This window comes from Hippopotamus amphibius, chromosome 4 (assembly GCF_030028045.1).
Source record: "Hippopotamus amphibius kiboko isolate mHipAmp2 chromosome 4, mHipAmp2.hap2, whole genome shotgun sequence".
NCBI lineage: Eukaryota > Metazoa > Chordata > Mammalia > Artiodactyla > Hippopotamidae > Hippopotamus > Hippopotamus amphibius.
This window is the reverse complement of record NC_080189.1, coordinates 23,776,014-23,799,197: the sequence shown is the minus strand read 5'-3', so window position 1 is coordinate 23,799,197 and position 23,184 is coordinate 23,776,014. Positions and strand designations below refer to the sequence as shown.

At 39.1% G+C, this 23,184-nt stretch overlaps 1 protein-coding gene across 6 annotated transcripts in view; it reads left to right on the top strand.

The window, feature by feature from the left end:
• The window catches only part of AHCYL2 (adenosylhomocysteinase like 2), a 170,275-nt gene that overhangs the window by 104,489 nt on the left and 42,602 nt on the right, over positions 1 to 23,184 (top strand). For 3 of the 6 annotated variants that reach the window (XM_057730844.1, XM_057730842.1, XM_057730841.1), the window contains exon 2: positions 21,258 to 21,369. In XM_057730844.1, coding sequence (XP_057586827.1) covers positions 21,258 to 21,369 — 112 coding nt within the window. Of the gene's footprint in view, positions 1 to 18,090; positions 18,159 to 21,257; positions 21,370 to 23,184 lie in introns of those variants that run through there. The other 3 variants (XM_057730846.1, XM_057730845.1, XM_057730843.1) reach the window with 3 other exon arrangements.

The following is a 23,184-nucleotide window of genomic DNA, read 5'->3' as shown; positions in this document are numbered from 1 at the left end:
GGGGACTAAAACTTTAAAAAGATGAACAGATGTTTTGTTTTAAATCCAGTCAATGCATAGCTTTATTTCAGGATTCAGTCAGCTACTGTTGTCAGGCTCATGAAAGACTGAGTAGTTATCATAGATTGGAGGAGACTAAGGAGATATGACAACGGAATGTAATGTGGGATCCTGGATTGGATCCTAGAACTGAAAAAGGATATTTGGAGAAACTTTTGAAATCCAAATAAAGTCTGTAATTTAGTTAATAGTATTATACTGATTTAATTTATTAGTTTTGATAATTACCCTGGTTTTACAGGTTGTTAACATTAGAGAAACTTGAGTGAAGTGTACATGGGAACTCTCTGCACTATTTTTACAAATTTTTTCTGTCTATAATTATTTCAAAACAAAAATTTTAAAAAAAGACAATAGTAAGAGTGGAAGCCACAGAGTGGAAGATGTTTGCAAAGGAGTCATAATCAGAATCTGTAAATGACTTATACAGATTAATAAGGGAAAGACTGACAACCTGAAAAAAAGAAAAATGGAAAAAAATTCAACCAGAATACTTGAAAGGCCACTTCACATAAGAGGATATCCAGATGGTCAATAAGCCTAAAGATAAGCTTAGCAGTGCACAAGAGTACCAATTTCTCCAAGTTGGAACCCTTGTGCATTACTGATGGGAATGTAAAATGGTGTGGCTTCTGTAGAAAACAGTACAGTAGATACTCAAAAAAATTAAACAGAAATTACCATATGATCCATGAATTCCACTTCTGGGTACACACCCAAAAGAATTGAAAGTAGTGCCTCAAACAGATATTTGTACACCTATGTTCATAGTAGCACTATTCACAATAACCAAAGTTGGAAACGATCCAAATGTCCATCATTAGATGAATTATAGATAAACAAAATGTGTTATGTATATACAATGGAATATTATTGAGCCCTAAAAAAGGAATTAAATTCTGATACATGATACAATATGGATGGACCTTAAAAACATACTAAGTGAGGGGGACTCGAGGTGGGGGGTCGGGGAAGGGAGGGAGTACGGGGATGTGTGTATGGAAACAGATTGAACCTGGTGTACCCCCCCCAAAAAAAAAAAAAAATAAAACATACTAAGTGAAATAAACCAGACAAAAGGACAAATATTTTATGATTCCACTTACATGAGGTATCTAGTCGAATTCAAAAAGAAAGAAAGTAGAATAGTTGTTACCAGGGGCTGGGGGAGAAGGGGAATGAGGAGTTATTGTTTAACGGGTATAGAGTTTCAGTTTGGGATAATGAAAAAGTCCTAGGGTTGGATGGTGGTGATGGTTGCACAGCAATACGATTGTACTTATTGCCACTGGATTGTACACTTTAAAATGGCAAATGTTATATATATATATTTATATATATATATTTTTACCAGACACACACACACACACACAATGTTACAGGCCAATATTCCTGATCAACAGATGCAAAAATCTTGAACAAAATGTTAGGAAGCCAAATTTAACACTATATTAAAAAGATCATACACCATGATCAAGTGGGATTTATTCCAGAGATGCAAGGATGGTTCAGTATCTGCAAATCAATCAGTGTGATACACCACATTAACAAAATGAAGGCTAAATATCATGCGATCATCTAAATAGATGCAGAAAAAACATTTGGCAAGATATAACATCCATTCATGATAAAAACTCTCAACGAAGTGGGTATAGAGGAAATGTATCTCTATGAAATAAAGGCCATGAAAAAATGTGCTCAGTTGTGGTCATGATGGTAGTGGTGGTGGTGAGATGCAAATTAAAATCACAGTGTGACACCATTACCTAGAATGCCTGAAATGTACAACGACCAACATTACAAAGCATTGGAAAGGATTTGAAGCAACTGGAACACTGATATCCTGCTGGTAGGAGTATAAAATAGTACTAGTACTTTGGAAGATTGCTCGACATTATCTACCTAGCTGAACATATGCACACCCTATAACCCAGCAGTTCCACTGCTGCATACCTATATCCTACAGAAATATTCACATGAGTACCACATGACATACACAAGAACATTCATAGCAGCATTATTTTTTAAGGCCCCAAACTGAAACCAACTTTCAACAGGAGAATGGAATCAATAAATTATGATATTCATGCAATGGGGTACTTTCAGGCAATACAAATAAATGAGCTACTGCTAAATCAACAAACTTGGATAACTCTTAGAAACATATTGAGCAGGAAAATACTGGGCTCTTAGGAGTGCATCTTTTATGGTATTTATATCAGGTTCAAATATAGGCAAAATTGATAAGGAGTGGTAGGAATCAGAGACTACCTTTAGGGAGGAGTGAAGGTAATGACTGAGAGGGGACATGACGGGAGACTCTAGGGTGCTGGTAATGTTCTATTTCCTTATCTGGGTAGTGGTTACATAGTTGTGTTACCTTTTGAAATGTTGTAGAACTGTAACTTTTTGACTTGTGTACTTTTTCTGTAGATAAGTTATGCCTCAATTTAAGGTTTATTTAAAAAATGATGTAGTGAGAAGTCTACATTCCACATTTATTTAATGGCATTATGCTTCATTACTTTATCCTATGCCCTTCCTACCCTCCCCCTACTTCCCACTCTGATAAAACGGAGGGCCCTGAATGCAAGTCCCTGTCTGCTCTTATTCCGGTTGTTTTCGTGTTGAAGAAGAAGCTTTCAAGTTTAAGCTGGACCTCTTTTTGAGGAGTTTCAGCTAGAGGTGCTAACTATGCAGCAAAATGAACTCTGACCTAAGCGGAGCTCTATTAACTGTGTCAGGGAGGTTGAGGATTTAAGTCCACACTCTACTCCCAGGTTCTAGAGGACTTAACAGGGAGTGGGAAAGGTGGCCTGGTACCTGCTTTAGCATACCGTGGTCTCTGTATTGCTTAGTTGTAACAGTGACTAGATTAGTCAGTGTCAAGGAGGTACATTTAGGGATACTAGGGACAATTTTGTTATGATGTTGTTTCTGTTTATGGTTTTATCAATTCTTACTCACACCTGAGTCCCTTTTCCTTCCTTTTACCGTTCAGGTGCCTGGTATATATTTGGATCATTTGGGGCTTTACTCTGAGCTAGTTGTTCTTTGATTAAGTGATTTTTTTTTTTAATTCAGCACATATTCATTGGTTGTTTGCTGTGTGCTTGAGATACAGGAATGAGACACATAATCTCTGCCCTCAAATTTCTTGCTGTTCTAGTTTGGAAACAGATAAATGTTCAGTTACACTATCAGCACTGATATGTGGTATAATTGAGATCAGTCTGGGTGATGACTCAGTAACTCATAGAATTGACTCCCCCCCTCCCCCCATGCCGTGTGGCTTGTGGGATCTTAGTTCCCTGACCACGGATTGAACCTGGACCCTCAGCAGTGAGAGCACAGAGTCCTAACCACTGGACCATCAAGAAATTCCCTAGAATTGATTCTTAACCTAGACCTGCAGCTGGAAATATGTACTGAAGGAAGTTAGAGTATGTGTGTTCAGAGTGGGGATCTGGGGGAATTCAGAGAGCTGAGGCTCAGAAGATATGCTGAGGGTAAGTTATGAAGGGTCTTGTATGGCACGCTAAGGAGTTTGGATTTTTATCTGGAAGACAGTGGGGAGCTATTGAGGCATTATGAACAAGAAGTGATATGATCAGATTTTAAAATAATTGCACTGATAATCACATATAAATAAGTTAACTTAACGAATTGAAGTAGACTGTGACAGGGATGGAGTTACCTAGGCCCTGTTAAGGTGTAGTCCCAGCAGTATTGCCATCATCTGGGAGCTGTTAGAAATGTGGAATCTTGGGACCTATTCTAGACTTACTAAATCAGAATCGGCATTTTAACAAGATCTCCAAATAATTTGTAGGCACATTCAAGTTTAAGAAGCACTGATTTAGATGGATAGGATGATGGTCAGGCTTTAGACAGCTGGTGTGAAGACGATAGGACAGATTGCAAGAGATAATGTGGAAAACATGTTCTTTCTATCTGAAATACTCTTCTCACTCCCCCTCCCCACCAAATGCACATCAGGCACCCCTTACTCATCCATTACCTTTCAGCTTAAATGGAGCTTCTCTGATGTGACACTCCCCATACATATGATTGGTACCCTTGCCATATACTCCCATAGCAGCCTGTACTTTATCATTTTTCACACTTTATTTTTAGTAATTATTTAATTGCCTGTCTCTTTCCTGCACCATGAAAGCAGTGACTGTCTTTCTTTGCTGCCTGGCACGTGGTAGGCACCCAATAAATATTTGTGGTTCAATTGAATGAATTCATCATGTATAAGAAGAAAAGATGTATCTGGGTGTGTTGGGGGATGTACATGTTGTTAACAATAATAGTAGATTTTAAACAGCACTGATAAGTTCCAGGCACTGTACTAAGTGTTTTATATAATGTCCCCATTTTAAAGATGAGAAAACTGAGGCACAAGGGGGATAAGTAATTTGCCTAAGGTTACACAGTTGGTAAGTGATGAATCAAGATTTAAACCCATCTGGTACTATTCTGCTATGTCTGGTTTTGGAGAGAATAGTTCCCTGGCTCAGTGCTAAGTACTTTCTACGTATTATATGTATTTAATCTTTATAACATCTATCTGAGTAGGGTTTTATTATCCTGTTTTACAGATGAGGAAGCAAAGGCTCAAAAAGTTATATAGGTTACCTAAAGATACACTGCTAGTAAGTAATGGAGCTGGCCTTTAAACCCAAGCCTATCCAACTCTTAAAGCCTGTGGTCTTTACCAGAAATGATGATGCCTCCATGTAGAATATAAAATACCTGTGGGATGTGAGTCTTAAGGTCACTGAGGAACTGAGAGGTAGGATGCCTAACATTTAATTTGGGGGGCAGGGGGCCATAGTAAGACTTAACAACTCCAGTTGAAATGCATGGGCATTTCAAGTTTGAAGGGGCAAAGGAGATTTAAAGTCTAGCAGTTTCAGCCAGCCTCATAATTGACCAGATGGAACTTTGAACTCTGCTGGTTAGGAACCTTAGCCTCTACAATAAGCTGTAACTTAGGTGACTAAGGGGTAGTTATTGCTTTTTCTCATGGCCTCGGAGAAACCAGATGGATTAAAAATACGGAATGTCAGAACTGGAAGGAATCAGTTCTAACCTTCCACAGTGCCCTCTTAGCCACCTCCCCCTTATTTTATAATAAGGAAACTGAAGAAGAGAGTACTTAGGTGACTTGCCAAAGTCTAATAAAACCATTAGTGACAAGCCAGGAAGAGAAGACAGGGTCACATTCTTATATTCTTTGCCCTGTGCCTTATGACCCTCTAGGCTCCAGATTTATTGCCTCCTGTTTAAAACTCTTCTGCCATTGTAATTACTTCTTCATCACATTGTAATTACTTCTGGTTCTTTTTGACTTTGGCCCCTGGAAATATTAACTTTTTGTCCTTTCCCCTCCAGCCCCAAACATGTATTCACTCCAGCAAGTCATCTGGCTTGCCCTCACTACTTTAATGATGATACTAGTATCAAATCACCCCTGGTAGGAACACCACTGGCACATAGAACTTCAAGTTGATCTTGGAGTGAAAATGAGATTCTTTTGAGGTATTCATGCACCTGGTCAATTTTTGTAAAGCTTGAAGGCTGTGTAGGAGCAGGTGCAGTTTGTGTATCCTTTTGAAGTTGCAAACTTCTAAATGTTCAGGGTGATTATTATAGATAATCATATGCAGCCATCTCACTCCTGCTCTTGCTATAGGTGTATCTTCTAAGGCACATTATGGTACAATTAAATTAGAATGAAAACAACTTTATAGCTAGTACTTACACCTATACCTTGTGCCTTATGCAGTCCCACTCAGTTAACAGACCTTCATTTCTCAATTGTAATAACTATTGTTTTATTTTTGTTTCAGAGTCATCACAGAAAGGTATAATAAGGCTGCAGTTTTCAAATGAGGTCTATTTTAGTTAAAACCTATACTAAAAAAAGTCACAACTAAAATGACATGTAGTTTAGCTAAAGTGATATATTTTACTTGTGCTTATTCTTTTATTCCCAACCCTGTCTTCTTTAAAAGTTATCTTCTTCCATGTTTTAGCACTACCATGAGAGCAGTCACTATTTATTTATTTATTTATTTATTTAAGTATAGTTGATTTACAATGCTGTGTTAGTTTCTGGTGTACAGCAGATTGCACATATATATGCATATTGTTTTTCATAATCTTTTCTGTTATGGTTTATTACAGGATACTGAATATAGTTCCCTGTGCTATACAGTAGGACCTTCTTGTTATTTTATATATAGCATATAAAACTCCTAGTGTATCCCTCCCTCTCCCCATTTATTTAATAACTGATAATGTAGAAAACATCAACAGAAGTACCAAGAATCTAGTACTCTGCTGATCACTGATGTATTTTAAGGGTTGGGTTCTACTCTAGCAGTAAAACAGTCTTTTGGCCTTGATTTGTTTCTAAAAGCTTCATTATGATGCAGATCGTAATAGATTACAGTAGATGCAGGATCAAGCAATGGGAAGCAGATTGTATATTCTTGCAGAGATAATATTATAATTAAGTATTAAAATCCTACTAAGGACTCACCACAAATGTCATCACTTTAGTCAGTAGTATAACTAAGTATAACCTAAAATAAAATAATGTTCCAAATCTTATAAAATGGACAGAAATGTATCTGACACAATGGTTATGCAAGTTGCCCCAGAGCATTATGAGGTATATGTACAGCTTACAAAATTTGACAATTTCTTAAGCCCTTATCATTTGCCGGACACTGCAGGCAATCAAAGCTGGCTAAGCCCCTGAAGAGCCTGGACTTTAACTAGGGATAACACATATACACAGGAACTGTAATATGAGGAAAGGTGAAAACAGTGATGTGACCAAGGAACAGTATTAGAGAAAAGGGAGTTCCTTTGTTTTTTAAGTTAGATTCCATGGCAGAACAATCATTTGAGCCGAACCGCGAAGAATTTGTTTTTGTTTTTGTTTGTTTGTTTTGGGGGGGATTTTGGATTTTTTTGTTTGTTTTTTGTGTGTTTTTTTGTCATGTTGTGTGGCCTGCGGGATCTTAGTTCCCCAACCAGGGATTGAACCTGTGGCCCCTTCAGTGGAAGCATGGAGTCCTAACCACTGGACCATCAGGGAATTCCTCAAAGAATTTGAATGTGAAGATGATGGAAGTGAAGGCGGAAAGAATGCATTTCAATTTGAGAAAATGGCATGAGCAAAGGCATTGAGGTGGGAAAGGAGACAGCATAACAATGACACAAATAAGAGCTACCATTTATTAAGTACTCAGTGTATGCAAACTTTTAAAATCCTTACATCAGTCCTGTGAGATGGCTATTATTATTTCCACTGTACAGATTAGAAAACTGGATGGTTTAGAATGGTTAATTACATGGCAGCCAGGATTCAAACCCAGGTCTGTTTAATTCCAAAACCAGAGCTCTTAGCTGCTCTACTGTGTAGTCTTCACATTCAGGAAATAACAGGTAATACAGCTTACCTGGGGATACAGAATATATAGGGATAAGTGGTGGAAGATCCTGTTGGAAAGGCTTTATAGAGAGTTTTTAGGAGGCAACACAAATGAACTGGGAGGGAGAGATGAGATGCTTGGTATCGGAGGGCTCAAAAATAATTGACAACTGATTGTTCTGGAAACTAGAGGAAAAGGAGAAATCAAAGATGACAGGTTTTATATCTGAGTGACTGAGGGAACAGTGATACAAAAGTAAGGAAAAGAAAAAATAAGAAGAAACTATTGTTTGAAAAGTAAGGGGAAAGGAAAGATGGAGCATCATTTTGATTTTAGATATGTTGCATTTCAAACCCAGGTGAAATTCCCTGGCGGTCCATTGGTTAGGACTCAGCACTTTCACTGTGGAGGCCCCAGTTCAATCCCTGGTTGAGGAACTAGGATCCCGGACACTGCAGCACCGCCAAAAAAAAAAAAAAAGTCAAATGAAATATATCATTGGAAATTTAGGCAACAAATGTTAACTTCTCGTTTTATTAAGGAGTTTGGATTAAAAGGAAGACCAGACAGAGGACAATAACTGGAGGTTGCTGAGAACCAAAGCTTTTCAAAATTGACACTCTGATCACAGAGGGCCTTATCAAAATTGAAACCCTGACCTCAGATCACTCCTGCATTTCATCGACCTTCTATATCTTGCTGTCATTCAAATTGGTTCACTCCATAGCTCCTCCTTTACTTCCATCCCTGCTGTTCTTATTGCATCTGATCTCCACCTGCCCTGTGATCTCTAATCCTTTGACACCTCTATATTCACCTGGTCCAACAGTCCCCCTCTGTTTTCAATTGCCTTTCTCTCTAGTCCCGATCTCTAGGTCAGTCATTTGAATTCTGCCCTTTCTGGCATCTCACAATAGCACCTCTTCCCCTAGAAGTTATCTTCCTCCCCTCCATTGCATATCCAAAGGACCATTCTCTTAACCAGTGAAGGCCCTAAAGGGCAATGAACCTATAATCCTAATCACAATATTATGACTGTCAGCTCCAGAGAAATTATCCTTTGCAATGGGAATTCTCACTGTAAAGAGTCCCTGGTTCTTGAAGGGGACCAAAGCAGGCATATCTTTTGGGCTTCGTTTGTGCCTGAAATCTATGGTACGCTTATTGGATAACATACTCTAGGAACTAATTAAGAGGGTAAAATAGATTAGGTCACCTTTTTTCTAGTTTTGTCTTATTTCCAAATCTCTGAAATGTATAGGGAGGAGGGAGCCGGTATGGGGACATAAGGAGGAAGCAGCTTCTGAGGGCCCTTAAGTTGATAGTGTGTAAGACTGCTGTGTTGGCATCCTATTTCTTTCTGAAACCAGACCTGCGAGTGAAAAATAGCAGTGGATAGGGACTTCGAGGCAGCACTAGTCTTTTTTTAAAAACTGAAGTATAGGGAATTCCCTGATGGTCCAGTGGTTTGAACTCCTCCTCTCACAGCTGAGAGCCCTGGTTGTGGAACTAAGATCCCACAAGCCACGCAGTGTGGTGGAAAAAAAAAAAAAAGAAAAAGAAAAAAAAAATGAAGTATGGTTGATTTGCAATATTATATTAGTCTCAGGTGTACAACGTGATTCAATATTTTTATAGATTATACTCCATTGAAAGTTATTTTAGGACTTCCTAGGTGGCACAGTGGTAAGGAGTCCACCTGCCAATGCAGGGGACACGGGTTCGAGCCCTGCCCTGGGAGGATTCCACATGCCGCGGAGCAACTGGGCTCGTGCGCCACAACCATTGAGCCTGCGCTCTGGAGCCCGTGAGCCGCAACTGCTGAGCCCATCTGCCGCAACTGTTGGGGCCCACGCGCCTAGGGCCCGTGCTCCACAATGAGAGAAGCCACTACAATGAGGAGCCTCCACACCACAATGAAGGGTGGCCCCCGCTTGCAGCAACTGGAGAGGGCCCGTGTGCAGCAACGAGGACCCAACGCAGCCAATAAATAAATAAATTTATTAAAAAAAAAAGAAAAGAAAGTTATTTTAAAATATTGGCTATATTCCCTGTGTTGTACAGTATATCGTTGTAGACTCACAGATGTAGAGAACAAACTAGTGGTTACCAGTGGGGAAAGGGAAAGTGGGGTAGGAGATTAAGAGGCACAGACTACTATGTGTAAAGAGACATTAGTCTTGCTTGGAAACCCTGGCTCCCCCTCAACCTACCTCCGCTGTGGTAGCCCCTGACTAGCCTCAGGGAAACATCTCATTTACAGTGGGCACCTCTCTTGGTAGCTGAAGGCCCTTAGACTTTCACATACATAGCACAGGGAGCCAGCAGAGGGAGTTGTAGTCCTAGAACTTTCTTCAGAGCTTCTAAGTTCTGATTTTGCCAGAGATATTCCCTGGCTTCATCCAAATCTCCTGTGCAATAAGTATTTAACTTGAGATATGCCTGAGTTTGGTGCCAGACCCCTGGTGTGAGCAGATTGGGAGCTTCTGCATAACTGTTTAAACATGAAAGCCATAAGGAACTTTTGATTTCAAGGAAACGCCTGTTTACTGTGCAGATCCAACTCAAGCAACTCTCCAGAAATGGGTGTGCCTTCTTGACCTCGATCCTTATTGATCTTGGTATCAGCACCTCCAGTGACGCATCCTGAGGGGCGGGAGAAAGTTAACAAGTGCCTTATACTCAGGGGGAAAAAGAGGAAGCCTGCCTGTTGCTGCAGAAAAAGTCCCCACAGGGGAGCTGGGGATACTGTTTGGGTAACATTAAACAGTGAGTGCCCTGTAGGAAGTTCAGTGCCTGGGTGTAGAACCTTACAACGGCTCTGATTTTGAATCAGAAGATTTGCAGCTGGCCAGTACGGGACTTGTCAGGCAGTTGACTAATGATCCTGATTTTAATAGGAAGCCTCTGAAAGGGGATGCAGCTTCTGCTAGATACTGTAAACTTCTGAATCATTAGGTTTGGCTCTGTTTTGGTGCACTCAGAAAACCCTGGCGTTTCCAAACCAGCTTTCCCTTTTGCTTCAGGACATAGATTAACCAAGACTGCACTATGGAGAATGGGGACGGTAATGAGGGCACCTCAGCTTTTCACGTGCCTGAGTGGATGGTGAGTTCTTTGGTCACTTTGCTTTTCCTTCTGTTTCTTGATGATGAGGCAGCCATTTCTGACAGGTGATAGGAATCACTGTGAGAAGTCCGTACCAAGACCTGTAGTTGGGAAAATAGTTATTACTCTAATTTCTGATTAATTCCTGTGTCCTGGGTCACCCTTGCAGCTTTCTCTTCTTTTTTCTTTTTAAAAAGATTATTTATTTGTTTGTTTGTTTGTTTGTTTTTAAATTATGAGTGAGCTGAGGAGGTCTGCGAGCTGCCTGGCCAGAGTCAGCTTATTGCCTGGTTGTCTGGGCTGGGATGAGCATCCCCGCTGCTGCTAATGTACTGCATGGACTGTGTTATACTGTGATTGCTTTGCATTCTGTTTGCAAGCTGATGCTTAGTTTATTTCTCATGATGGTAAAGAAAAAGAATAGTGAAGGGAAAACAAAAACAAAAACAACTTGTAGAAATGGTGCTCTCTCTCAAGTCTGAAAAGACTTGAGACATTTATCCCCTATATGCCCATTTTTCTCCCACCAACCAAAACATTTCCCCAAATATTCTTTATACGTGTGTTTCTAAAAGGCAGAAACTATATAGCTCTCTTTTTAAATTAATTAATGTTAAAAGTTTTTGGCCATGCCACATGGTATGTGGAATCTTAGTTTCCCAACCAGGGATCGAACCCATGCCCCCTGCAGTGGAAGCTTGGATTCTTAACCACTGGACCACCAGGGAAGTCCCTATATAGCTCTCATGGTACTATTCTTCAAAATACCTTATTTGCCTGATAAATATTTTTAATATAATTGTAATAAACTTATTTTTGATAACTAGCACATGAAACCTAATATTTTAGATCCAATTTTAACTTTTGATTTAAAAATAGCAACCATCCTTATGTTCCTAACTGTCTGCTTTCTTCCAGGTTTAGCCTGATTTCTTATAGTCTATATGCTGGCTTGTGTTTTACATATATATTTATATATACACACACACACACACAAAATGTGTTTTACATATATAAATATATATATATATAATGTATATATATTTCCCTATTGAAAACTGGTTAGACTGTTTATAACATATTCCAAGTTCTTTTCAGTGTTTATGAAATTATGGACTTAGAGAAATAACCATCAATAATGAGACTGAGTATATAGTAGACCTAACAAAGGCCCTACTGACAAACCCACATTTCAACTCCCATAACAGCTATTACTATTTTTGTTGGGGTTATTCCTGTTGTTGTTCTTAATGTTGTTCCAGAACCTTGTGCTCATTTTTAAAACATCTGAACAAAAGAAATCCTACCCATGCACAAGCTTATTTCAAATAATGTAGTTTTAGAATTAATGGGAAAAAATTCAAATAATAATTCTAGTTGGATTTTTAAGCTTGTTTTTGAATCTCCAGCATTCACCAATAACAAGAGGGGGGAGCAGGAATTCTGGTTTTCTTAGGTGAGGGCCACATTAAGATGTTAACCTTTGTACTTCTATAAAGGAATATCACAGAAGAATTCCACAGAACACCTGTGTCAACTCAGTCAATGAAAGTTTTATAGTAACTCTTATTCTCATAAATAATACACCTCACCGTCTTATCTGCTGAGCACATCTTCTCCAGAAGAGCGCTTACTGGACTTTTACCTACTCCTCTTCTTTTTATTTACGTGAACAAGATAACTGTCCTAAAGGAGTGAGTATGACTATTGCTCAAGAGATACTGCCTAAGACTTCCCAGCTTTTAGAAAACATTCTTTAATAAAGCACAGCTCTGCTTTGTTTTCAATACAGTACCTCTTTTATTTAGTGATTTCCTGGCCCCTCTACCTCAGAAACCAGGAAGATCTACTTTGATCCGTAGATTCTTTTTAAGAAGAATGAGAAAAAAGTAGAGAAGGGCTTGGCCTCAGTAACTCAGTTTTTTCATCTGTTATCTTGCCCTTGCCAAAGATTAACCTCTTGAGGCTTTCTTTCCGATACCACATAAGTTGTTAATTTCTGACCTGGTCTGAAAGTGCTTCATTAGGCTGCCACCAATATCTACTTAGCCACCGAAGTGAGCCACTGAGCACCCTTAGTGTATTGCCTATAGATTTCCAGACCTTACCTGTGAAATGTTAACATGCCTTTTAATCCCCAAGAGAAAACCCTGGAACCAGTTCCCACAATGGGTCAAAATTTCAGTTTAAGAAAGCTTTAACAAATGACTCATGTTTCAGTTTACATATTAATGTAATGAAATTTCCACTGAGACTATCCTTGCCCCGGAAGGAACTATGACAAGGCTCTGAAACCTTTCAGGGGGAAAATTTAGCAGAGAAGGTGAATTATAATGCCTCCCTCTCTGTTAATGATCAGTAGCAAAAAGGGACTTGGCATACCCCTCAGAGAACAGGACTCGAGACCATAGACAGCAGCTGACAGTACTCACATCTCTGACTCCCAGCAAGGAAATAAGCCAGGACGAAGTTTGAAGAACCTGTCTTGAGAATTGACAAAGTAGACCTTCGAGTTAACAGTCCATCAGTCACTGGAAAACTTCTGCTAGAGCCTCTGCTCCCCAGCTATTTCATGTGAAGGATTTTCGTAGCCTTGTTCAGGCAGTTTTACTGCTAAAAGGTTAGGGAACTCATCCTTTTAAAGACTATCCTTATTAATATATTTTCACTTCCCCTGAGAAATCTTTAGTCCCTAGTGGTAGGTGAAAATACCTCCTCTTTATGTGCATGGAGATCAGCAGTAACCTTTTTTTAAGTTTCCACATCTTAATATTTCCTCCTCCCACTCAAGCTCTTTCTAGTACTTGGTACTTTTCCGTAGGAAATCTGATTCTCTTTCTTGAGTACCCAGCCAGTTGGTTACCCGATTTTCTTTTGGCTAGAAGTAATCCCTTTTATAGGTGAAACATTTGTTCCAGCAGCTCATTTGGCTGGAAGGGAGAGATATCTCTAAGAATGCTTGAACCGTATCTACTTGGAAGTGAGACAAAAACCTTTAAGGTAAATGGTGGTAGAGGTAGCTTCACTGTAATTCTGGGTCAGGATTGACACTTAAAGCAGAGACCCATTTGAGAAACTGTTGAAAACCGTGGATCCTCTCCCCAGGAAAATATACACATACACAAAATTTTGCATTCCGTTTTAGAGCATCTAGACACCCATGGACTCTTAAGTGAAGAACTTTTGACCTAAAAAAATAGAAATGTTAATATTTTATATTTGTGTATCATTATGTCACCTCCAGAACCTTCTCACATACGTTATTTTTTCTCAGCACACATTTGAGATAGACAAAGTAAATATTATTGTTCCTATTTTACAAATTAGGAATTTTAGTATTTTCTAAATTAAAAAGGATCACAGATCTTAAGTACTGGAAATGTTAAGAAATGAAGATACAAAAAGAGACCTTCTGATCACCTTTGTAGTACTGCTTTATGTACTTGAAAAGGAATTAAATTGTTTCTCTTGGCGTGCTCCTCTGTAGGGTAAATAGATCTTCTATCCTCCCCATGAGTCCTATTTTTCTTAATGAGTTAACCATCTGTTCTTAGCCTTAAATTGTGGAAATCAGAATTAGACCCAGTTCTCTTTATATCCTGTGTTGTGTATAAAGAAAGAATCACCTCATTCCATTCCCTGACCTTTGAAATAACCTTTTCTTTTCTGCATATGAATATGCCTCCCTGGTTATAGCCATAGATAGGATAAAATAGTTGGTTAAGGAGAGAGTTAAGAGAGTTAGGGCAACTTTATTCATGCTTGGAGAGTGTTATTAGAGCAGTGGTTCTCAAAGTGTGGTCCCCAGACCAGCAGCATCAGCATCACCTGGAAACTTGTTAGAAATGCAGAATCTTGGGCCCCACCCAGATTTACTAAATCAGAAATCCTGGGGTGGGGCCTAGCAATGCATTTTTATAAGCTCAGTGGTGATTTTGCGGCACCTAAAATTTGACAACTACTTTGGTAGATAAACTTATTAAGTGGTAAGGCTTTTCCTGTCAGTAATAGTATCCTAAAATTTTGTCTTCTGGTTGTATCTGGTATAGATCTGCAGTTCCCTCTGCTCAAGCCTAGTGACTTAAGCCATTTGACCAAGGAGTTCCCTTTCACCTGAATGAGGAAAATGAGGAACCAGCTGAGAGTGTACTAGGGTGAATATCCTTGGTGGGGAAGAGCGGAAGTTTAGAGACTCATCAAGCAAGCAGAAAGATATTGGTCTGTGTTATTTCATGAAATTGTGAATAAGAGATCAAGATTGTCAAGGATGATGGTGAATGTCAATATTTGAGTTCAATTAATTTCCGTTTCAATTCCTGGTAATAGCATTGGGCAGAGCTGCCAATTAAAGAGCTATTAGATTTTGAATTCTTATATTATTTAGCCATTTCAGACTTGTGGTTTGATCAGAGCCCCAAGATTATCTGGGATGATGTCCTTTCTGAAACCCAATCCAAAAAGAAAGTAAATTTAAGGAGTAATTTTAAATTAAATAAATTTAAGATAAATTAGGAATGAGGTGGGGCTGGTATACTCTGGATTAGGACCAGGGGAATTTTTGGTCTCCTGATCAATATCATAAGGTTTGATGTAGTGGAAAGAGCTTCGGCTCTGATGTAAACACAGGCTTACATTCTAGTCCCACTTACTTGCTGTGAGACCTCAAGGAGAATCATTTGTTCTCTCGATACAATCATTTGTACTTTCCTAATTTATCAAATGGGGATAATGATGCCAATGTTTTAAGATTCTTATACTGATTAACAGAAGTAACATATACAGAGGCCTGTGCATAGTAGGCTCCTAATAAATATTAGTTCTCCTCCCCTTATTCTGTTCTTCCAGGGACCTTTTCTCTCAAAGCAGATTATCATAAAAGAAGAATCTACCATTTTATGTTCTCTCTTGTGCTCAACAAGCACTCATTTAAAAAAAAATCATGTCTGGGATTTTATAGTTAGGGAACTTAAAGTGGTATAACTACAAAGAACGTGAACAAATCCAAATAATTTCCAAAGCTATTATCTTAACACCATTTATATGGATGACACTGGGGGAGAAATACAGAAGTGATTTACAACTGAGACCTGGTTCAGAGGGCTTGTTTTCTAACGGGGAGATCAGTATGTAAATAACAATCTGTTATGAAGACCAAAGGAAATAAGGTAGAGAGAATGAATTAAAATAGATGTGGAAGGATCTCTGACTTCTGCTGGCATCTAACTAATCTAATTTGATTGCCTGACTCCTGGTCCGCGCAGTGGTGATTTTCTGTGGTATTGTCAATATAACACTTTCAAGGGTCACGTTCCAATAATGAACCTCTCCTCCATTTGCTGACACATCTGTCGGCGTGCAAAGGTCAACATAACTAACCCCCTTTCTTAATCTTCTATTCAAATTCAAAAATTAATTACCTGTTCTCTCTAGGGTCAAACTCCCATAACTTGGAGATGAACAATGATATAAAAATTACTGAAAATAACAAGCAGATAAACACATTGAAATGGTCTCTGGGGAAATGCATGATGCATTATTGCCTATCAGATGTAGTCAGTAGTTTGTTCTCCTACCCTTCTCATCTGTTCCATCAGCCTTCCCAGGAGAATATCTCTCCAGCTCCTTTCTCCACACTGGTCACTCTTATGCATTAGCCCATAGCATCTTTCCATGATTAATAGGGAGTCACCTTTGTACAAGATTTTTCTTTATGTCTTTTGTGGAGTATGTTTATGAATTGTAAAGTTATGAGATTTACCATGGCATGAAAGCCTCTACAAACTAGCTCCTGTTTTTTCTTCAGCTACACGCCCCACGGCTTCTAACTTTCTGTACACATGTACTTGGCTCTTTGTCACACTGGGCTCCTTACAGTTCCCTGTTCCCTTTGCTCTGTGGGAACCTAGAAGGGCCATCCTACTTGACTCATCTTAAAAATTCATTCTCCTCAGGCAGCTATCAGCTTAAGCTCCTCTTCTAGGAAAACTTCCCTAACATACCCTGCTGACTTTATTTCACCATGTCGTATGCTGCCACTGAATCTTGAGCACATTTCTGTTATGGTACAGGCTTGTATATCTTTCTGTACCTGTGACTGACTATTCTGTGAACTCTTTGAGGGCAGGAACTGCGTATTTTTTTCCTGCTTTTTTTAACACCTGACACTTTAGGAACCCAATAAGTTTCTGCCCCATAAATCAAAGAATCAGAGTCTATGCCTCTGGTAAGGGAGAAAAGCTGTACACATAAAAGCAAATCTTTCATTTATTTATTTACATATGTATTTAGTACCTTTCTCCCTGTGCCAAATGTTGTACTTGGCAGGAAGAACAAAAGGATGAGTAACACATGATGCTTGACCTAGAGGAGCTCAACTTTCTTATGGAGTAGCAGACATTGATTCCTCATTTCAGTGATGCTAAAACATTATTGATCATAACATGTGCCATTATGTTATGAACAAGCACTCATTTTAAAGGAAGAATTCAAGTCACATTCCCACCCCAGTCTCTATAACCTACAGTTGAATGTAGCTTTCCTATTCACTGGGTCCCTTTCAGAAACCAACAAGTAAAGAATGTGATTCTCTGCCCTTTCATTTGAGTCTATTTGTTATGTAACAAGGTTGTTATGATTCTGGGGGCTCTGAGGAAATAGGAAACTCCCTATTGTAGTCACACCTTCCGTGAAACACAGTTTTTGAAAAAAGCAAGCAGATCACTTGACACCTAATCAGCAACAATCTTGGGATGGGACTTGAAACCAAATGTCAAAACCTACATGAAAAGATGCACAATTAAGAGTAAAGCAATGGTCTGAGAAAGTTGATTTTCTTGGTGACGGAGCTGAAACCAAGTGTTCCCAGTCTGACTAACCCAAGGACACAGAGTGTAAGGTAGGGGCTGGCTGAGCACTTGGCACCATTTTTTTTTCTTACCGTCTTTATAAATTCCCTCATTGTTTTAGTGACTCTGTAGTTAATTTTTCTCTCATGAGACTAGGTTAACTAAAGTCATCTGACAGGGAAAAGGAGGAGGTAAGGTTAAAAAGGAACCTAATTAGCAAGTTAATTATAGCAGGCAAAAAAGTGCACCGGTTATATAAATAAGCTATTGTTACACGCATGCAAGTTGGGCCTTGTCAAGGGACTTGTTAAGGTTTAGAGGTCAGAGGATCCGTGTAATTAGGTGTTTAGGGAAAAAAATAATAATAAAAGCAAAACAGCCACCAGAATTAGGAATGGCTGATGAGCCACTAACAGACATGCCTTATTAAATTGGGCTCTACTGCTGGAGGGGTTGTTGGAGCTGCTTCAGGGTTTCCAGGGAAGGCACCCCACCACCCCCTCCCCCCCCCCCCAAAAAAAAAAGGCTAGCTGGAACCAGAGCCAACTGAATTGCTCATGAGGAAAGTTTAAAGGCCTAGCCACAAGGGTCCCTGGACTGGAGAGGTGGCAGTAGGGCTGGTAATGTCACTATGCTGAGCAACAAGAAGAAATACAGTGTCAATGGCAACTCTGGGATTAAAGCCCAGGTGAGGCTAAGCTCTTATTTACCAATCTTGCTGCCGCTATAGCCACTGCTGTAAAAGGCCAGCTGCTTTCCCCCTTCTATCCTGCTTTCATCCCTTCTATCCTGCTTTCATCCCTTCTTCTGGCATAAGGTGAGCTGCTCCTCTTCTAATAGTCTCTTTCCCTTCCTTGCCTTGATGCCTGTTGGAATTAGGCAGTTTTCTCTGAAATGGGTAAGGAGGGTTCGCTTAAAGGACTCTTTGATTTCAGACAAGGTAGGAAAGTTAGGGGTAGAATCTACCAGAGTACCCCAACTGGGGTGGGAAGATAACTGTATCACAAGGAAAAGTGAAAAATGTAATGGCACGTAACTATTGAAGGGAAGTGGGCACCAGGGCTGGGTTGTCAGTAAGAGAAAAACATTTATATCTTGGGGAAATTGTATAACTTATTCCATATAAGTGATGAATGTCTTTCTAATATTCTTCTGTCTTAAAGAAACGAGTTCAGTGTCTAACAAGTAAACAAGATTTAGAACCCTATGTCTCTGAGTGGAGAGAGCCTACATAGCCTAGTCTTTAATGCCAAAAGATAGCCTAAACTCCGGAATTCCCTGGTGGGCCAGGGTTAGTTTAGGTGTGCTTCCCCTGCAGGGGGCATGGGTTTGATCCTTGGTCAGGGAACGAAGATCCCACAAACTGTGTAGTACAGCCAAAGGAAAAAAAATCCTAAATTGACCTGGGTAGGAGAAAGTACTGTAAATGGAGAGGACTTTATAGAGGAGAGCTCAGTTTAAGGAAACTGGTTTGAGATGATGGTGCGGCTAGATGGCTACATGGTTTGGTATTGTTGGGGTAAATAGGTGTGTACCCACCCACCCTGATCCTATAAATCTAGAGAAGTAGAGTGACTGGCCCCCTCTAGTGGTGTGTGGGTGGGAGGGGTGGTGCCTAACCTAAGGTAGAGTTTATCTGTTACTCTTTCTTAAAAGTAGGCACTGCTGACATTAGCGACTCATTGTGGCCTTTGGAAAGTCAATGACTACTCCTTTTCCTAGATGGGCCTCTAAGAAAGAATAAAGACATTATCACTGTCGTTGAACACGTTTGGTGAAATGGAAGCCAGGGTTTTGAGCTTGACTGCTACTCCCTTCCCCATCTTCTCACCCACCTTCTTCCCCTTCCCAACTTTTTTTTTTTGCCCTTAAAAATTATTTAAAGTTTAAACTTGGCTTATGGTTACCATATTTACTTAATATTCAATCAAGTACAGACTGTAAAGGTAGAGTAAGATTCATTGTTTCGGCACATGGTTGCCTATTATGTGTCAGGTGTTTGCGCCTGAGGATGTAAGGGTGAAGAAGATACATGGCTCCTGCCTTTATGGAGCCTGGTTTGTACAGGATACAGGTAGATAGTTATATTTACTGTGATAGGAGAAGTACGTGGACGTTTATGTACATGCCATGGGAGTGCATAGAAAGGGCATTTTATCTTTTTGGAGTAAATTGTTACTTCAGTAAAATAACTAATTTTGCTGTTTTTCATTTTGGGAAATTCTTCTAATCCACTGAATTTCTTATTGCTGAAAACAATTTGTAAACACTAAGGTACTACATATGCTATATTTTTATAGCTATGAAAATGCTATGAATTCCCCTAAAGGGCAAGCTAAGCTAATCTGATTTGGTCCCCTTGTCTGAACACTCAAATGACTCGATAGTTACTTCTAACTGCAGTATATGCGGCCAGCAGTTGCTGCTTTCATGCTGGTGTGCTGTATCTGTGTTCTGTCCATCAAGGAACCATCTTTTTATCATGAAAGGCAGAATCAGTTGTCAGATCTTTGATTTTTCCTGCCTCCATGCCAACTGGATCCAGATCTAAGCAATTATACAAACATTCAATTACAGAAAAGGAAAAAAAAATTTGTTGAATAATGATATGAGCTTTCAATTGTAAAGTGTTATAAAGGATCAGCTGAACATTCAACAGTAGGAGAAAGAGATAAAATTGCAAGAAAGTCATTATCAGGTATTGTCCAAAACACAACCTCCAGAGTATTGAGTTTTATACACGTTCAGTCCAGTTATCCACTCATACATCTGTTGTAGTTAATAAATTATCAGCCTCTTGTGGCTTTTAGTATTTTGTGGTGCCAAACATTAAAAATAATAAATTAGGGAATCTCCTGGTGGTCCAGTGGTCAGGACTCTGCACTTTCAGTGCTGTAGCCCATGTTCAATCCCTGGTCATGCAGCTAAGATCCCGCAAGCCTTGGGACATGGCCAAAATAAAAACAATTTTTTAAATAATAAATTAATGTTCACTATACTTATTAGTACTGAAAAGCTAATTAATGCATTTTAGAAAGCCTTTAAAAAGCTAGAGTGACTACCTGCAAGAGTTACAAGAACAGTGAACTTGTAGGGATGGGAGTTGAGGAGCCAGGAATTAGTTGAATCACCTGCTTTGTTTCACACTTTACATGCATTGTTTTGTATAACCCTCTCTAAAACTTTTGAAAGTAAGTACTTTCATCTTCGTTGTATTTATGAGAAGATGAGGGTCACAAAAGCATCTTGATGAATGGCCCATAGCTAATAAGTGGCATAACCAGGGTTTAAATGCAGTTCCAGAAAGCTCTGTGTGACTAGAAAGCTTTTTTTTTTTTTTAAATAATTATACCGTACTACTTCCTGAGAATTTTAAAACCTGAAGGCAGGCCACTTTACCTTTCAGTATCTTGCAGTATCTCATCTTAGATATACAAAGATTGGAATAGTCTCAAAGATTCTTTCCAGCTTTAATTTTCAGTGAAACTATAGAAAGGATTTCTAAATATGACTCGACTTCCTAAAAATTTATTTTAACCAGAACATCCCATTCTCCCTTTGATTGCAAAAGGTGTGTAGTCAGAGAGTGGTTCAAGGATTTAAATTTGATAGAAACAGAGGCGGTAAAGAGTGAAAAATCATTCCCTCCAAAGTCTTATTCCAAATGTGGGTTAGTGCAAATCAGATCAGCTATGAGGAAAGGTAAAGCTCCTATAAGGCAAGCCTTGAATTGCTGTCTCAAAATGGAGGTTCTTTTCCTTTATGTAACTAGAGTTCTTTTTCTTAGCAGATCCAATTTGCTGACCAGAAGCAAGAATTCAACAAACGTCCCACCAAAATCGGACGTCGCTCTCTGTCTCGCTCCATTTCTCAGTCGTCTACTGACAGCTACAGCTCAGGTGAGGGCTGCACTGCTATGGACCACTTGTGGAAGCTAATTAAGGATGATCAGTGGACCCTCCTGTCTATCCCGGGCTAATTAAGCATGATCAAGCCTGTGCTTTGGTATAAACACTTTAATTCTCAGTCGAAATTTGGACCAAAATTCTGGATGAAATCTTCGGATTCCTCTTGGGAATTCAGAGTGGCACTTAGTTTGAGGCTTCCTCCTCCAATAAAGGCAGAAGAGGGTGATTAAGGAAACTGAGCTCTGATTTATCCAGAGGGTGAGAGTATGTTGCTCACCGATGACTTTCACTGAGCAGCATGTGTGAAGACTTGTGTTTTTTCCATTCTTTGAAAATAAAAGAGGGGTTCCCCATCCCTCCATCTGGGAAACCTTAATTGCCCCGAGAAACAGTGAGATCGTAGTAGCTAGTTCAAGTGAGCCCTTTGCCTTCTCTTCTAAGCTGTGACATTGTATTGTTTGTTACTCCTTCCTTCTTTGCAGTGGCGTTAATTCCAATATATGGGCCCTGGGCCTGAGTTATTTAATGCCAGATGAATATTAACATGGGAGACCTTTTTTCAGCATTGACCATTTGTGCAGCAGTGCCCAGTATGTGTCTGATCTAATATGGAGCTATCTTATTTTGCTCTTACATAGGAATGTGGTAGGAGGCTGAGTGTTTGTCCTAGTTACCTCTTCACATTAGAAGTAGTGATATTCTTTAGAAAAATTTCATCGTGACCTGAAGTTTTGTTTTTCACACAAATAGGAAAGTAGTATTTGTTATGTAAATTTGAAGAAAGCTTGTTTGAGACACTGTAACTTTTAGGTTGGGTAGATTGTTATTTACACTTTTTACATTTCTTTTTTTACATTTCCCCCACAATCACTGAATGATGTAAAGCACATAATGTAAATCCCTAGGGATTTTTGTCTAAAGATACTGAATTTTGTACCTATCTTATTCTGCTGAAGTAACCAGCAAACTAATAAATATATTAAATAAATAATTTTCAATAACTGTTGAAAATTCATGAACCAGTCACTGTAACTCTGAAAACTATAATTGTGACAATGTGAATTGTAAAAGAGTACATTTTAAACTCTTGAGTTTGTGCGTGTTATCTAAAGATTGATACTAAATAATAACAGTACTAAATTTTAACTCCAGCTCAATCTCTTCCCTACTCACTGGATCCACATTTCTAACTATGTTCCTGCAGAGAAAACCAATGCCTGCCTTCCCACAGAAGCCCCCTATGCAAGGAGAGTACTTACATAATATCTTTTTACTCAGAAGAGTGAGTTTGACGCCTTGGTTTCTAAGTGAACACATGTTGCCTGGTATAGCTCATTAGTGAGTGATATTAACTGATGTCACCCTGCATAGATTGGGCCTTTTAGGTTGAACTGTGTGAAATTGCCATTTTTATAGTAAAAAAAAATTATCAACCTTATATATCCATTTAAGGATACTAAGTTCAGGAGCATGGAGTCAAAACATCCTGGGACTTGGAAAATAACTTAAAGATCAATTATTCAGCTTTCCATTGGATGCTGGAATTGCCTTGAAGGCATCCCTGACAAATGGCCATCTGGCCTCTTTGGGAGCATTTTAGATCATAGGGTGATCCTTGCTTGATCTAGTAATTTAGCTCCCAATAAGCTCTTATACAGTCCCTAAAATTTAAAGATTTTATTTAGAAATAAAAATCACCATTTTTGGTTGACTGATTTGGGGGCATCCCACTGTCCTGGTTAACCTCATCTGGATATATTCCAGATTAAGTGTCCTTTTAAAAATATTATGCCTATGAATATAATA